General features: G+C 44.3%; 1 protein-coding gene across 1 annotated transcript in view; it reads right to left on the bottom strand.

Annotated features, from left to right (window-relative positions):
• Positions 1 to 17,648, bottom strand: part of gdi2 (GDP dissociation inhibitor 2) — a 68,925-nt gene that overhangs the window by 5,577 nt on the left and 45,700 nt on the right. The window contains exons 3-7 of the mRNA XM_083653599.1: positions 10,889 to 10,988; positions 7,518 to 7,652; positions 3,574 to 3,772; positions 3,306 to 3,437; positions 1,522 to 1,621 (exon numbers count right to left, since the gene is read on the bottom strand). Of these exons, the coding sequence (XP_083509725.1) occupies positions 1,522 to 1,621; positions 3,306 to 3,437; positions 3,574 to 3,772; positions 7,518 to 7,652; positions 10,889 to 10,988 (666 nt within the window). The remainder of the gene's footprint in view (positions 1 to 1,521; positions 1,622 to 3,305; positions 3,438 to 3,573; positions 3,773 to 7,517; positions 7,653 to 10,888; positions 10,989 to 17,648) is intronic.

The raw sequence follows: 17,648 nt of genomic DNA, 5'->3' as shown, positions 1-17,648 counted from the left end.
CAAAGAACGAGGAGACTATTGTATCATCAGCAAAAAAAAGTTTATTGATACCATTTTCCGTTCTTTAGTTATGAGCCGGAGAATATAGGTTGTTTTAAGCAAAAACAGGCGTTTCAAATTAGAAGCTGAGATATTCAGCCTTTTGTGAAATGAAGCATTTCAAGCACATTCACTGACTGTGAAGCTAATATTTTCTGATGTAGTGATGTGGTGTAGTTGTGTGGTGCCCTGCGTGCCCCACCCCCCTCTCCCCCTCTCAGCTGCAAACTCCTCCCCACACTAACACACAGCCTCACGCACCCAGCGTCTATTTTCGGAGTGCTCCGTTTTTGTGCGCCGGCTCCCAGCGCGACACGGAAAAGCCAAACCGGACTGCTGAGAATGGTTTGGCCCTTCGGCGTCGGGTGCTGTTTTTCTGGCGGCTAATCGTGTGGAGAAACTATACAGCAGAGACAGAGGGACTCAGTTGTGGGCGCGGATTGACTGCTGTTCGCAGCCAACGTCAGCTCCAGCCAGAGCAATCTATATGGCTCTGGCTGCAGCATGAGCGGTTTCTCTTTCATCACGGGGCTTTTTCCTCCTGTTTTCCTGACCTTTCTCTAATCTGGAGAGCACTGTCGCCACCTAATGAGTCCGTAAAATAGATTATACACCTTCAATAGCTACAATATTTGTACAGGAGATGGCTGAGTCTTTGATCCACGTCCCACCGTCAAAAAACGCATTTGACGCCGATCGACGTCTTTGGCACTCAACGTTACTATTTACTTTGACGCCGATCGACGTCATTGGCACTCAATGAGTTAATGATTAATTGATCGTTAAGGAAAATGCATGAAATTCCAGTCCCTAGTAGTAAATTTGGATTGCTAGAGCACAAAATAGTGAAAGCACCAAACTGTTGCAAAAATAATAATTGTGTTCCTAAATAAATGTTATGGATGCTTTTATTCCTCTAGTAGTCTATTCTTTATAGCCTCTACAGTCGATCTTTATTCCAGTGTTAAGGGGGCTGACTTTGCAGCAGGAATATTTAATTGGTGGGTATTCAACAGGCACACCATTCTCGTGCAAGATTCGTTACTGAAGCACAAACAATGCACGCTCTTCTCTGTATTTGCTGACACTTGGCTTACTTTGAGCCAATATCTCCTCGATATTGCCTTGATGAAGAAACAACACAGCTAAAACATGGGCAATAGAGTACAGCAGGAATGAGTCCGGAAGACCTGGATGTTAGCACTTCTGGTTCCCTCGTCTAAAAGTCAATGGGATTTTCTTTTATGTGACCTCTTTTTCCTAGCCCCGCCCCCGGACGTCTCATGCTACAAACGGACCGACGGACACACATATCACATATAGAAGCAGCTGCACTGCTTAAAAAACAAGTGACCCGATCCTCCAAAACGGATATTTTTCCTGAAGCACTTCCATGCTGGCAATGGTTCTTCTTTGAGTAAGCATTGACTTGTGATGGATGATTGGTTTTGGGACTAAATGCTTCGAATACAACATGCTCACCTCTCCCTCAGACTTGACTCCCACCACCTTTCCCTTCTCGATGACGATCTCGTCGATGGGCTTGTTCAACATGTAGGTTCCTCCATAGATGGCGCTCAGCCTGAAACAGGAACACAAGAGGAAGTTCATTCAAACAGAAGATCAACTACACCCCATATTATTGATACTTTGGGCCAGTGGTGTAGCCAGAAATAAAATTGCAGGTATGCCTGAATAAAAGTGGGTGGGCCACACAATTCATTCCATATGTGATATAATTTACATTACTAAAGTCAAATACATGTGTTCAAATGATGACATTTTACATCCCTCCCTACCAGACACTTTTGTTTATTAGGGGGACGGGGCAGGGTATATTAGGGTGAGATACAGGGGCCCTTTTTGGGTGGGCTTCAGCCACCCGGAGATAGTCTCAGCCCACCCTGGTAGAGGGTCTTTTTTTATTTACAAAAATAAGAATAGCTGGCCCTCCTCTATTCATCTCTCATTCATGCTTTAAAGCCCTAAAAAAAAAAAAAAATGCTATTGGTGATCAGAAATGCATGCAACATACGGCCTTTATTTTGAAAATATGGCTAGGTCTAGAGGAAGTTACTCATCTACACTCCCGGAAAATTGATCACCCAGAAAATAACAAGGAAGTGTTGTATTTCTCCCTGGGAGCGTCAGACTGACAACAGCCAAGGTAGATGAAGTCTCTTTTCTATAGTGAGTAAGGTGTTAAACACCATGATCATTGAGTTGGTTGAAAAATGAAGTCTTTATTTTGTTATATTTTGTAAATGAACTTCTTCATTAGTCAACCAGAGTTTACTATGAAGTGAATGGGGGCAACATGCCCTGCATCTAATGTATTGGGTACCTGTGATCATCATTGTAGGGTGCTACTGAGCTGAGGTGTAAACTACTCCTGCTAAGCTGTTTGTTAATGTGTCTGTTGATATGCAAATGCCCACTAGCATAATGCTAAGTGGCCAGCCATTTTGGTCATGTGTTAAATCGTAGCCTATGTTTAGAATAACACTGATATGCCTGTTGCAGGGTTACTTGCTATGTGTGAAGGTTAGCTTTATTCATGGTTGCCATACAGTTTATAGAGTTAATTCCTTTAACTTCTTTGGTACCTCATTAACCTCAAGTCACTCTTAGATTATTGTTTTATTGATTTTGTGTGGAGGTGGAGAACAGAGGAACTGTGAGAAGAAGCTGTATCTGCTAAAAAGTACACACACAGAAGAAGAAGAAGAAGAAGAAGAAGAAGAAGAAGAAGAAGAAGAAGAAGAAGAAGAAGAAGAAGAAGAAGAAGAAGAAGAAGAAATCTGATAAATTGATTAAGCTTTAATCAGTTCAACCCTCAGTATTTAATTATAATTTAGATGAGTTTGTGTGTAGTGTATAGTCCGGGTTGTGTTTGTAAGCATCATTTTGGCCTGAATTTTTGGTCTGAAAATCGCTTCGTGCCGCGGCATGTCTGGGCCTGACTGAATTAGTCGCTGAGACAAATATTTCAATACATAGCAAAGCTTACAGATAATGTTAATTTTATTGAGTGCATGTCTGCCCTTTTATTTTTTTATCTGAAGAGTCTTTACAAAAGCGGTAAACAAAACCTGCTCTTCCGTAAAACAACAAGAGTTACAATGTCAGGATTTACAGTAAATTATGAAACAGGGGAAAAAAATGCAATGCAGCGGTGAATTTATTTCTTCCACCCAACCCCACCACTGTGTGACTAGAATCACCCATTGATATCTGAGCTTATGATGCACTGCCGTTTTTCCTACCTGGCGAAGCCTTGAGGCAGCTCTCCCAGGCCGTACAGGGGGTAGAGGTACGGACTCTTGCCGTATCTGGCCAGAGACTCACTGTAAAGCTTTATCCTGTTTATTGCGTCTATGCAAGGGTGATCCAGGTATCTGGGCGGAGGGGGATGGAAAGCATTTAAAAATCCAATGCAACTGCAACTTAGTACAATTTACAACACAGCTGGAGGAACGATATGTATTGTAGTATTATAAAGACATTTTTGAAACAAGCAGAAAGACGACTCACTCGTCTGTGCGGTAGAGTGCGAGGGAGTGCCCGGTGAAGTCTATGACGTCCTGGCCCAGGTCAAACTTTTTGAAGACGTCCCTCATCGGCGTCTTTTTGGGGTCGACATCCTCCATGGTTTTGGGGTCGTTCTCATCGAAGTTGGCGATAAACAGCAGGAACTTTCTGAAGCGCCGTTTCTCAAACACCCCCATCAACCCTTTGGAGGGAGGGAGGCAGTTTGCTTGTTAAAATAATGGTATTATTGACTTAGCTTGATTGATTGATTGACCTTCAGCGGGCTCCTTTCCAGACCTTTCCAGAGAGGCAAGCAATGAGTTCCAGCAGCGGAATAAGCTTCACTCACTTCCTAGAACAACATTATCCACCTTATTTCTAGTAGCGTAGTAGTGTTTTTATCATTTTTAAAATTTATTTTAGATTTAGAAAGTAAATTGTCTGTAAAATAGATTACTAATACATTATAATGTAATATCATTTCACGTAAGATTTTTCGGCCCACGGCCCTCCATCGAGTTTAAAGGAGAACTTACCTCCAAAACACTTTTTTTCAGCTTTTAACCAATATACTGTATATGACTTTGGGGGTGTTGTGTGAAGAATTCTGGTCAAAATTTCCACATTTGACACCAAACTGTTGCCATTTGACCATTTGTATCATTTTTCAGCAGCATATCTGGCATAAGCGCCCTCTAAGGGTCGAACACTGCTTTTTTTTTTTTCTCAAATGAATGGGAGATTTGGTACAACCTGACGTCAGGTTGTCCCCAAAGACTATGGGATTTCAAGATAGTTACTCCACTACTCCCCCTGTACCCTTTCGGCTCCTCAGAACTCCAAGCCTATTCCTATTGAAGTTTGCTCTTAAAATACTGAACCAAACGTCGTCAAAGTTGGCACATGTCTTAATTATAGTTAGTTTCCCGCTGAATGTGTCACTACTTTATTAATATCTTACCTGGATAAGCTCGAATGATGATGTTTATATTATCAGTCCGAGTTGGAAGCACTGTCTCCAGCCTAGGCAGGCGGGAGCGGGCGGGAGAGTCGTACTGTAACCTCATGCACTAGCCCCAAGCTCCGGGGGCGCGCGCAGCAGCAGCTGGGCTCTCTCGGACTCGGCCAGAGCAGAGAGAGCACAGTCTGACATTTCCGCGGCTATCAGTCCGACTTGGAAGCACTTTCTCTCGGCCAGTCAAACGGGAAAGTCTGCTCTCTCATGCACCCGCGGGGGCGCGCGCAGCAGCAGCACACAGCAGCAGTGAGAGGCGGGGGCTTTCAACAGTCTGACATTTCAGCAAACAAATCTCATCGCAGTTTAGCGGACATGTAAAATATAACGCTATACTACGACGTGACAACGTGACAAAGCTTCTCTAAACATATCGGCTAATATAATATCATCACTGTGTACAAGCAACGCCAACTTTTCACAAAATCAAGTCAGCAGAGCAGAGCGACTGGCTCTGTCTGTGTGTGTGTGCTCCTCGGGGGGATTTGAGGAGGAGAAGAGCTCTGTGCTGCCTCCTGCGCCCTGAGAGGAAAAATCAGAGGTGCTGTAACTTTCAACAAGAATCACGAAAAGCCCCAAAACGCAAATTAAAAACGGATTTCATTGCGCGGTTTATCTCTAGTTAGACGAGGGAATTACGTGGAGAAATCTCGCATTGTGTTACCCCAGAGCGAGAGGTTTGTCCTCACTGTGCTGTGTGCTGCGAGCAGCGAGGCTCTTTTAACGTAAGTTTAGACAAGCCACGCACACACACATGGGACAAAATGGGACAAAAATAATTAAATTTCTAGTTCGCCACTGAATGGCCAAATTGATATCACTTTCAACCATTTTGAGCAACACTCTTTCCATACAGACCACCAGCGTTGGCTAGTTGTTGATATTTATAAAAGATATTGCCCCTCTCAAATAAATTATTTTTGAGGCGGTAGGCAAACTGTAATGGCGTCGATTTCAGAAAAAAAATCTTGACTTGAACACAGCCAAAGAGTTTAGTATAGACAAGAGTATATATGTCATTTCTTGGTTTTTTCCATAGGTATTTTCAAATCACTGTTCTGATACATATCTAGGGGGTAAGTCCTCCTTTAATGTTTGGCCCTTCATAGGAAAGACTTTGGGCACCTCTGCCCTAGAGCGACGATGTAAGACAAAATCACACTCAGGTGTTGAAGTAAGCGGTGCAGGTTTGCAGGTCTGACCCTTGTCCACCACGCCCCTCTCTCTGACACTGTGTCCGCGTGTTTCGAGCTGCTCTCTCCATAGACCTTATTCACAGCGCGGCCATCTTGGATTACGTCATCGCACAGGGTGGCAACGCGTCTGAGCCTGCGTTACAACCCATGTAAACAATGGAGCGGTGGTCCCAAAACCTGAGTTGTGTTCCACCAATTTCTTTTGACAAAATTGATAAATGGGCAGATGACCACGTCAACATCCCCAAAAGGATTCAAAAGAAGGACTACAGTAACTGGATTGAAGGGTACATCCACGATATTCAATGTAAATTAGGGTGCAACGTTACTGTGTACAAAGACTTGCTATCTGTGCAGTGCTTGCTCCGCCGTCATATTAACTTCACTTATCGTGATTTTTGCATGTTAATCATGAATCAATCTAACACGATTAATTTGTAATCTGACAACTTTAGTAGCGCTAACATTGCTGACATCGTCAGTTAGCTGTAAGTAGATATTTTACATAGTAGATAAATTACATAGCCTGGAAGCAAGCTTCCAGGCTATGTAATTTGAAGCAAGCTATATGTAATTTGAAGCAAGCTTCCAGGCTATGTAATTTGATATGAACGTATCCTTCAACGTTAAACCTATCTGAAAAGTAGGATACTAATGATAGAATAACGCTCATTCATCCATTTAATAAAACAATGTTAGCATGGAAACGTCAAGTGGCCAATATCTACTTACAGCTAACTGACGATGTCAGCAATGTTAGCGCTACTAAAGTTGTCAGATTACAAATTAATCGTGTTAGATTGATTCATGATTAACATGCAAAAATCACGATAAGTGAAGTTAATATGACGGCGGAGCAAGCACTGCACAGATAGCAAGTCTTTGTACACAGTAACGTTGCACCCTAATTTACATTGAATATCGTGGATGTACCCTTCAATCCAGTTACTGTAGCCCTTCTTTTTAATCCTTTTGGGGATGTTGACGTTGTCATCTGCCCATTTATCAATTTTGTCAAAAGAAATTGGTGGAACAGAACTCAGGTTTTGGGACCACCGCTCCATTGTTTACATGGGTTGTAACGCAGGCTCAGACGCGTTGCCACCCTGTGCGATGACGTAATCCAAGATGGCCGCACTGTGAATAAGGTCTATAGCGTGCCAATGAGGAAATTAATTCTCCATTCATTTCCAGATGTGTGAGAGAGTGTGTGGTTTGAAAAGCTATAGTCCTCAAGACGAGACGCTCTTCTCTCTCTCTCTACATGTGTCTCTGTCTGTGCCAACCGGCGAGCTGGGGGAGTGGCCTAGGCTAAATCTCATTCCCACATCTCTCCCATGCACATCTCACCCACAAACACACATTGTCACTTATAGAAGCGGCGTCACCGCTTAAAAATCAACAAATATAAGAGCTAAGGAGAGAAGTACTACATCCGTATTTGGTTACTTTTTACAGGATCCCCACTGTGGGGACAGAAATCCACCGACTGCAACACGATTCACAAATGTCAATAACGCTAGAAACGATTTTCTTTTCCCTTGTCGAGAAGTCTAGGCAGAGCAAAATTTGACGGAGGCGATCACCTCGTAATTCTCTATGCAGGCAAAACCCTAAATCCCAGCACTTTCAATGACCCATGTCTATTTTCAAACACTTTTGATGTCTTGACGCCCCCCCCCCCCTCCAATTCACAAACTTTCAAGGATTTCAAGAACCCTGCCCACATGACTTACCAGATCTCAGGGCCTCAGTTTCAGTGGAGGGGACTTTGTGGATGGTGCCCTTCTTGTACACAAAGCTGCCCTCAATCACTTTGAAATCCAGGTAGCGAGTCACCTGTGTGATCAGCAGCATGCGGACCAGCTGACCTGAGCAGGGAAGACAGAAAGGTCAGCTTCATCCTCAAACCCCCAAACCAGCAGTTGTGCTCGCTCTTGTGCCAAAAGGTGAATTAACTTGTGACAGTAAAAAGCATGTTAAGCGCTAGGGGTCGACCGATATGGCTTTTTCATGGCCGATACCGATACCGATTATCGCGAGTCAAGCAGACCGATAACCGATATTTTGGAACCGATATATATTTGCAGTAAAATAGAAAATCTTGGTGTCAAAATTTTGAATAACACGACCGATTGTTAAAATGCATTTTCTTCAGTTTATCCAACTGCAATATTAATTGAAAATAGTCACACTATTAACATTAAGCAAAGTGGTGTGTGTGTGTGTGTGTGTGTGTGTGTGTGTGTGTGTGTGTGTGTGCGTGTGTGCTCAATCTAGTGGAGACTTGGGCATATTATCAAGATAAATCTGTGGACTTATACTTTTAACAAACTAACACCGACTCACTACAGTAACAAGATAATAGAGGGTTTCCCTCCGCTTACACCTGATAACCTCACCCCCAGGCTCTCAAAGGAGAATACTGAAACAAACATGTTCATCCGTGCATCCTCCAAACAAACAGAGTCTGCTGACGAAATGTCTCATCCTCGTTTATTCGGTTCCTTGTTTCATTCCAAACAAACAGAGTCCGCTCCGCTGACGAAATGTCTCATCCTCGTTTATTCGGTTCCTTGTTTCATTCCAAACAGAGTCCGCTCCGCTGACGAAATGTCTCATCCTAGTTTATTCGGTTCCTTGTTCCAGGCAGAGAAGAGAAAAAAAGTCTGCTCTGCAGCTTGCCCAGACATGCCTGGCTGCCAATGTATTTTTCGGACACGCAGCGCGACAGCACTGCAGGCACCAAAGTTACTCAAAGATATATTATGCTATCAGTACACAAATAATCTCTGTTATCTTGTTATCGTTATCACTGCAACAAAGTGCATGCGCGCATTTTCAATTAAACTGCTTCATCTCTCTCAATGATAGACAGACCTCTCCACACTCCACACTTTGCACTGTGCGAGGCAGCGCTTCATACGAATCGCTCATAAGATCGTGGTGTTTTTGCAATGTCAGCGTAGGTAATTATTATGTATATTAACTTTATTACAACTTTGGCATGGCAATATCTGCTGCTTTTCCTTAACACAGTGTGACTGTTACAGTCACAACAGCCAACTAGTCCGCTGCTCTCGCTTCAGGCAGCCTCGCACTGTCCCCCTGTCTAGTGCAGGCTGCGCTGAACAGAGAGCACTGAGGTGAGGTGTCAAGATTTCATCTCTGAGCCCTCTGATAGGCTATTGCTTGATGTGTAACCAATCAGATAGCGCTGTGGGCGGGACATTGCTCCAGATCACACACAGAGGGAATTACTGTAGGAGAGGATTCTTCCAGGTGCAGCAGCCGCAAATTAGCGCACTTTTTTATTAAATTATGATATCGGCAAACAGCCAATGAAAATGCCGATACAGATAATCGGCAAAATGATGAATATCGGCCATTATAATCGGCCAAACCGATAATCGGTCGACCCCTATTAAGCGCTCAGCTATGCCAGTATTGTAAACATGCAAGAGTACAACATTTGCATTTAAAATACAGTGCACTCCTCTTATAGTGATCACCTTGGGACGGATCAAATTGATCACTATAAGCGGATGATCATTATAACAGATTTTTTTCTTTTTATTTATTTCTCATGCAAATTACCATCTGTATTACATGAATACATTGCTTTTTGGACTTTTGTAAGAACCACCCTCTAAAAAACATGGGGGGGAGGGGGGGGCATTTTTTTAGTGGGTACTGGAGGGAACCCCAGGGGAGCACGGGGAGAACATGCAAATTACACTCAAGCTGCATTCCGTTCAGCAAGTTGTTCCCACCGAAGTGGACTGCACAGGGTATTCTGCCATGTCAACCAAGATTCCAAACTGCAGGGAGCCAAAATGGTCGGTTCAAAGGGAACTGTGCACGGTGTAGGGAAGAAGTGAACAACGCTACTTCACTTGGGCTGAAGTTGACACGCAAGATTTCCCATCAGTCATTGCACCTCACTGCCGAGCAGCTCGTTTCCCGCGGTGACAACAGGTGCGTGAGACCCATCGGGCACCATTCATAATTAAGAATTAATCTCATCTAAGTTCACGATATTAATATTACATAATATTATTCGGTAAATAATCAACATAATATTACATAGCAATCTGCATAAAACAAAAATAAACACAATCTGCAAACAATCTCTTTTAGGAATGACACCATGCATCTTGTAAATAATCAAATCACTTTTATTCACAGGTGCCATACAGTTCAATAGAACAACATGGGTTTTTGTTTTATATTAATATTACATACATGATCGGCTATCAATGTAGCAGCAGTCACCACAGGGCGACGCACAGTTGACAGGGTGTTCAGAATAGAGGAATTTTGTCGAGGGAAGTTCCCTTAACCGACATTCCCTGAGCACAGAGCCGGGAGTAGGGAATACAGTGTGAAGTCCCCTGTGGAACGGAATGCAGCCACAGAAAGGCTCTTTTGACGAGCCCACCTGGACCGTAGGCACTGAGGACATGGGAATGGGGACACACCCTCAGCGTCCCAGGGGGAAATCGAACCCAGGACCTTTCTTGCTGTGAGGCGACAGCGCTACCACTGCGCCACCGTGGACTTCTGTTTTGAAGTCCAGAGTATGGGCATGTGGCCATCATCACCATCTTGGGGTTCTGCATAGCTCGTGCGAGACCAGGGGTTTCCCACAGAGCCACAGCTCCGCCTGCTATTGGTCCGTGATCAGCAAGCTGCGCAATCACTGGACAGGCGATCTGTCAATCACGCCCAAAACAGTCTTTTCTATCGTCTATTTTACTCTAAATGGCTGAATTATATTTAAAAAAGTCACCCCCCCGTTGGGCTGTACAGTTGTCATGAAAGGTGAAATTAGCTATAGACACGAAAACCATTTTTTGAACCAGGCTGTAAACATGTTTAATCCTGTTCTAAAGTCTGGCATTTTAACATGGGGTGAACTGACTTGGGGACTGACTTGCTTTTGGAGACAACGTTAAGTGGAGGAACTACAGATTTTATCACTTCCCCATAGGCTTCATCTGTCCAACCCTGAGCTTGCCGCCTGGGAGAAACATGACAGAAACTGATTTTGGGTTTGCAGCCACAAGATGCACATAAAGCAAGGAGTTGGGTGATTGTTGTTTACCATTGGCCATGAGGAACTTGGGGACGAGGTCCACGTTCCAATCCCGGCCCTTCCCCATGGTCTCAGGAGGGCTGCCGGGGAGGTTGAAGCGCTTGTACAGCTGTAGGGAGAGACAGAACGTTAGACACGACTCACAGGCTACAGCCAAGATGCTAACTTACACCAGGCAGCCATCAGCTCAACGCTGCTGCTACGTTTAGGGTGGGGACTGAAATGTTTGTTCACTCTGCCGGCCATTTTGTCAGGAAATTAATGAGAATTTCTATCCCTGAAGGAGTGAACGTGTCCAACCACTGTGGCTGGTCAACACAAGTCAGGTTCATTTATTATTTATGGAGCACTTTAACAACGTGTCACGAAGTGCTTTACAGAAAACAGGATGCATAAACAACCCTATGTGGACAGTGTGGTTGCGTGGGTATGACAGCATGGGGCCAGGGTGATACCTGTGATCCACACTGTGTGTGTGTGTGTGTGTGTGTGTGGTTGGGTGTGTATGACAGCATGGGGCCGGGGTGTTACCTGTGGTCCACTAGGGCTGCCCCCTCCAGGTCGATTGGCCGATTGTTTGGTCGACGTGCTCTTGGTCGACGAGATTCACGTTGGTCGAGCAATCGCTGTTGTTAATAATTTCATAGGACAAATTCAATTTCATAAAAATAAAAGCGATCCGGAACGAAGTAGCGTGCCGCGGAATAGGGGTGGGAATCACCAGATGCCCACGATACGATACTGAAACGATACTTGAGTCACGATACGATAGTATTGCGATACTGCGATATTTTCGATATTGCGATATATCGATATTGCGATATATTGAATATTGCGATATTTCGATATATTTCGATTTCTTACTTTTTCAACTGCAAATGATGTCCCCAAAGGAAAACTTTGTCAACATCTGGTTTATATAAGAACCATTTTTCAGTCTGTACATCTGACTTCAACCATTTTATTGCAGCAACATTGTCAAGTAGACAGACCAACAACTTTCATAAAGTCATGTCATAGTTGCATGCACCTGACAAACTGAACTGTTTGTTACAGTCTACTTACAGTCCACCTTAACTGGATGTGTGTGTGGACTACTGTACTTATGTAGTTTTTGCAACTTCACTTCACTTACACAAAACATCTTGTGCAGCCCATTCAGTAACTGGGGAATTTGTAAATTACTGTTATGACAAAACTGTTACTGTTAAAACAAAATGAAAATATGCTACCGTTTGTTTACTGCTGGCCTTGGAACTAAAGTTTATAGTAGCCCGGTGGCCTGGCATGCAATATCGATACTTGGCGTCCAAATATCGATACAATATCGTCAGGCAAAATATCGCGATACTGTGGTGTATCGATTTTTCCCCCCACCCCTACCACGGAAGCAAGTTGCAACACGGACCTTTTCTAGAAGCACACAGGGAGTGATCCAGGCTAGAGACGGTCAACGACAGTTTTAGCAGAAAGGTGAGGAACCAGCAGAGTGATGGAATTAACAATTAAATGGCTCAGCTATCAGCGCAAACAATGGACACGTTTCAGCCATCAGCTCTTAACAAGCTGCCTGTTAACGAGCGCAGTACGCACCTTATGAGATGAGACTGAGTCATCAGTGAGACTGGACATCCAGCCGCTTTCACTCACAGTTCACAGTTGATACATACACTCCAACTCAGGTAATGTTAGACAGACTGTTGTAAGCTGTTACTGGAATAAATCGCAAAAGCTATCTAGCTATTCTTTCTACCAACTAATTAACCATGCCCCGTGTACTAAGTGCTAACGTTACATAACCATCGCGCAGGCTTTCTCTGAACTGAGCAGGTGGCCAGGTGTTGCATGTCACGCTCAGTCTGTCCATTCCGGTAATGTTACAACACTGCAAATAGCTTTTATTTATAATGATCAGCTATCGGGTATAGTGCGGGTTTTTTTTAGACCCCTTTTCGACCAATCGATTGGTTGGAGCTGTGGTCGATTTCTGGTCGACCAGGATAATCTTTGGTCGAGGGCAGCCCTATGGTCCACACAGCATGTGTGTGGTTGGATGGGTATGCCAGCATGGGGCTGGGGTGATACCTGTGGTCCACACAGCATGTGTGTGGTTGGATGGGTATGACAGCATGGGGTTGGGGTGATACCAGTGGTCCACACAGCAACAACAGTGTTCTGGAGTTTCATTGATCATGTGGTTTTATTTTAGGAAGAGCTTCCTAATGGCTACAGCATATTATTATTTATTACGCTACCGATAATCGATAATTGATCGTTAATTTTCCAGAATTTCGATTATGGATTGATTCAAAATGCCCATCCCTAATGTGGATGGATTATTAATTTCCCTTATGTCCAAGTCCGCATGCTCTGTTAATGAAGTAAAAAATATATAATATAAAAAACATATAGGGAAATACATCATCTGAAGGTCCTTGCACATAGAGTCCGTTTTTTCGTCCGAAATTGACGCACGAAAAAAATAAAAATACGACCTCATTTGTGTCAATCATCATTGACACACCGAGTCCGACAATTACGTCCGTCATTTAAGTTTTCGGACGAGGTTCGATTTTCTGCGTTTTTCCGCATCCATGAAATCGTTTTGACAGGTGTTTGACCACCCAGAGCTGCCGTAGTGTTGCTATTCACAATGAAAAATGGCATCTGAGAAGTTAATTCAGTTCGTCTCCCAGCACAAAGCATTTTATGGCAAAGCAGGAATACAGAGATTCGGAATTAAAAGACAGAATGTGCCGGGTGATTGCAGACCAGCTTGGAATGCGGGACGCGGTGTGTGTGTGTGTGTGTGTGTGTGTGTGTATGGGGAAGGGGGGGGGAGGGAGGAGAGAGACAGAGAGCCACACAGACACACTGCCAGTTGTGGATCAATAGGATCGCGGTAGTTTTCTTTTCGTTGCGAATCTTCGCAACGAATATTGGATAATTAACGCATCGGACTCAGTGTGCAAGGTATCTGTGCGTGACGTGTTTTTTTCGGATGACGGATTAAAAAAACGCAGCGAACAATTCGGACTCTGTGTGCAAGAACCTTTAGTCTCGTGTGTTAATCATAGTTGTGATTAAAGGGTTGGGTGGGTCCCAGAAGATTTTCAGATTTCAAAGTGGGCCATGGCATTCTTAAAGGGGAACTGACCCCCCCCAGATTTCTTGCAAAACGGTATTCTACTTGATTTGAAAACTCTGCAGGCAAGATGGCCGCCTATACTCCCTTCTTTAGCTGGCAGAATTCCTAGCCCATAAACTAACATATCTTGGCCAATAAGTATGTAACATACAAAATAAAACAACCCGTAATGTCTTCATTTGATGTAGAATGCAGAGGACATGTAACTGTTTAGTTAAACTTGCATTCCAGGAATATTGCTCTAAAGATAACGTAAATGGCTCGAGACTGTTTCGTCCTGAAACCCACTCGCTTTGCGCCAGAACACAATCGATTTGGGGGTGGAACACGCCAGGATTGGCCAACGCCAATGCCAGTGCCCAGAACTGTCAAATCAAATCGACAGACATGCTATGGCCCGCCTCCCAGTATTCTCAGTGTATCCGAGATAGACATCATAGAAAACGTTATGAATATAGCCACGTTATAAACGAAAAAAAGGGCTCGCAACACAATTTTTTAGATAGCTCCCGTGGCGGACATTTATTAAGACAAACAGTTTCGGCCTGGTTCGGGCCTTCGTCAGTGTCAAGTGAAAAATACATTTACAAGGAAGTGCTTAAATAGCATTTTCATGGGTCTTTGTCTCCACCTAGTGGTGTGGAGGCAGACCCAGGTACAATCTTCAGAGCAGTTTCACAAAGCATAAACATTCTAAGGAAAAGGAAAATGGTGGCAGAACCTATTCAGCTCTCCAAATGAACATACAATAGCTCTACACAGCAATCACTGCACAGTATATTTGCACAACATATTTTAGAACATTTTTTTTTAACATTTCTTTTTAGAAATGGACGCCGTCAATCAGCTCGGCCCTCTAAGTATCTCACAGAGAACATTCATCCATATAGTCTTGTATCAAAAGGAAATAAAAGGCAAAAAACAACTGGAATATGAGTACAGCACAGAGGTCTCACAAGTAAGGCCTGACATCAAAGTCCTCATTGAGTCCAATAGGTGTCATGGTGCCCAAAAAGTCAATCCACCATAATTATCTCTTTAGAAGGAGATTGTCCATGTTTCCCCCGCGTCTAGGGGCAGATATAGCCACGTTATAAACAACAAACTAACGCTGGTGATCCGTATGGAAACAGTGTTACTCGAAATGGTTAAAAGTTCTATCAATTTGGTCATCCAGTGGCGTTTTACTGCCATGTAACATAACTAACTAGCGGCTAATGTTAGCCACAGTAGGCGATTACCCATGGATGCATTGCTCTTAACACGTTGAGTGCCAAGGACGAGATATCTCGTCTTACATAATCCAACCGTTGAGTGCCAAAGACGAGATATCTCGTCTTACAGCTTTTTCAGTGGTTTCCACTAGCTGGCGCCCTTGGGCAATATGTGAATGTGGATCCGACCTCTCCCGCTGCCCCGGAAGTACTCTAACAAAGATTTCTATATAAGGAAGGCGGGCTCCTTTGATCAGCGTGGGTAGTAGGTAAGTTTGAGATACAGAGCGAGACAGCATTACATAGCGATTTATACATAGAGAATTTCAGCAATTTAGCGTCAGATTTAGAGCGAGTTGGTTAGCGTAGTTGATTTAGTTTGTTAGTTGTTAGTACAGTAGTAGTGTTTAGTATAGTCTTTATAGTAGACTTAGTTTAGATACTTAGTTAGCGGGTAGTTACAGTTAGTGTTCATTGTAGTTAGCTTAGCACATTTAGCGTTAGCGTCAGTTCATTTTAGTATTTAGCCTTTATTCTAGTTCAGTTTATTCTAGTTCAGTTTGATCGAGTTGGTAGCCGGTAGATTAGCCTTATTTCAGTTCAGTTTGATCTAGTCGTAGCAGTAGTTGTTTTATTTCAGTTTAGTTGGGAGCGGGTGGCGTGTTTGTGCCATGCCGGCCAAACGCAAGCGGTCTTCGGCGGCCACACGCAAGCGATCGGCCGATCAGAGATCACTGCTGGATTTCTTTTCCGTCCGAAACGAGCTTGTGCCGGAGACCGATTCCGAGGTCTCGGATGATGAACGGGGTGAGCCTCTGCATGTCGCGGCTGCGGCTGCAGGGCTGACTGAGTCCGAGTCGAGTGACCTCACGTCTTCTCCAGACGCGGAGGATTCTGAGGAGGAGTGGGCCCCGTCGAGGAGCGAAGCTCCAGAGAGCAGTGGTAAGACGATGTTTGAGATGACTTGTGTAACTTGTGGAAATGTAATTACTATGACTATACAAAAGCCAGCAGTCAGTCAATTCATTTTACTTTATTTCAGACTCTGAACAGTCTGAAGATGAGCCTGTAGCAGCCAGCTGTAGCGGTACTGGTGCCACAGCCTCTGGTGCCAGGAAAATGGGTAAGAGCACACTTCAGAATCAGGTTTATTTTCACATCACAGGTTCCAGCCAGCATTCAGTACCACACATATAAAAAACACTATTTTATGGTAATTATGTATTTCTATAATTTGCAGATTGTGGCAGTGGAGCTGGAAGTGGGAAACGGCCTGCAGGTCCAGGCTGGAGTGACGTTGACTGGGAGCCAACCCACATCCCCTTCACAGCAGAACCGGGTCCTCATAGTGGTGGTGCTGCTGCTAAACCAGTTGACTTCTTTCAGCTCTTCCTGGACGATGAGCTGCTCCAGGCCATTGTAGTCCAAACTAACTTGTATGCACACCAGTGCATCAGTCAGGTCAGTGAGGCTCTGCCACATTCAAGGCTTGGGAGGTGGAAGGACACTACAGTGGCAGAACTCAAGAGCTTCTTGGGACTATACTTCCTCACTGGGATCGTCCAGAAGCCTAAACTGGCCATGTACTGGTCCACAAATGAACTGACTGCTACCCCCCACTTCAACAAAACCATGTCTCGCAACCGCTTTCAACTGCTAACACGATTCCTCCATTTCAGTAACAATTTTGATGTTGATGGTGCAGACAAGTTGTTCAAGGTCCGGCCAGTTTTGAACGACCTGTTAGAAAAGTTCAGAGCCATGTTCACACCGAGTCAAAACATCAGTATTGATGAGGGGATGCTCCTGTGGCGTGGGCGGTTGGCCTTCAAAGTGTACAACCCACAGAAACCCATAAAGTATGGGATAAAGTCCTACATCCTCTGTGACTCCCAGACAGGTTACTGCTACAGCATGAAGCCGTACTGTGGTGAGCGGTCCACCCTAGGCGAGACGGTGGAGTTCCTCCTCGGGGACTTGGCAGGGCAGGGTTACCACCTATACATGGACAACTACTACAACTCTGTTTCAATGTGTGCACAGCTGCTGGAGTGTCAGACACATGTCTGTGGCACTCTGAGGAGGAACAGGGGCGAGCCACCTGCTACCATGGTCACCAACCACACCGTGAAGCTGGGGGAAACGGTCATGCGCCACAATGGTGGCACCATGGTTCTGGCCTGGCGAGATAAAAGAATCGTGAAAATGGTTTCCACTCTGCACGACGACACGATGGAGACGGTGCAGGTCAGGCAGAAAGGCAGCAGAGAGGGTCCCACACACAAAACCCAAGTGTGTTGTAGACTACAACAAGTACATGAATGGGGTCGACAGATTGGACCAGAACATCGCGTACTATCCGTTTGCCAGGAAGACATCCAGGTGGCCCTTCAAATTTGTCATGTAC

This window comes from Poromitra crassiceps, assembly GCF_964638095.1.
Source record: "Poromitra crassiceps genome assembly, chromosome: 2".
In the NCBI taxonomy this organism is placed as follows: Eukaryota; Metazoa; Chordata; class Actinopteri; order Beryciformes; family Melamphaidae; genus Poromitra; species Poromitra crassiceps.
This window is presented reverse-complemented; position numbering and strand designations above follow the sequence as displayed.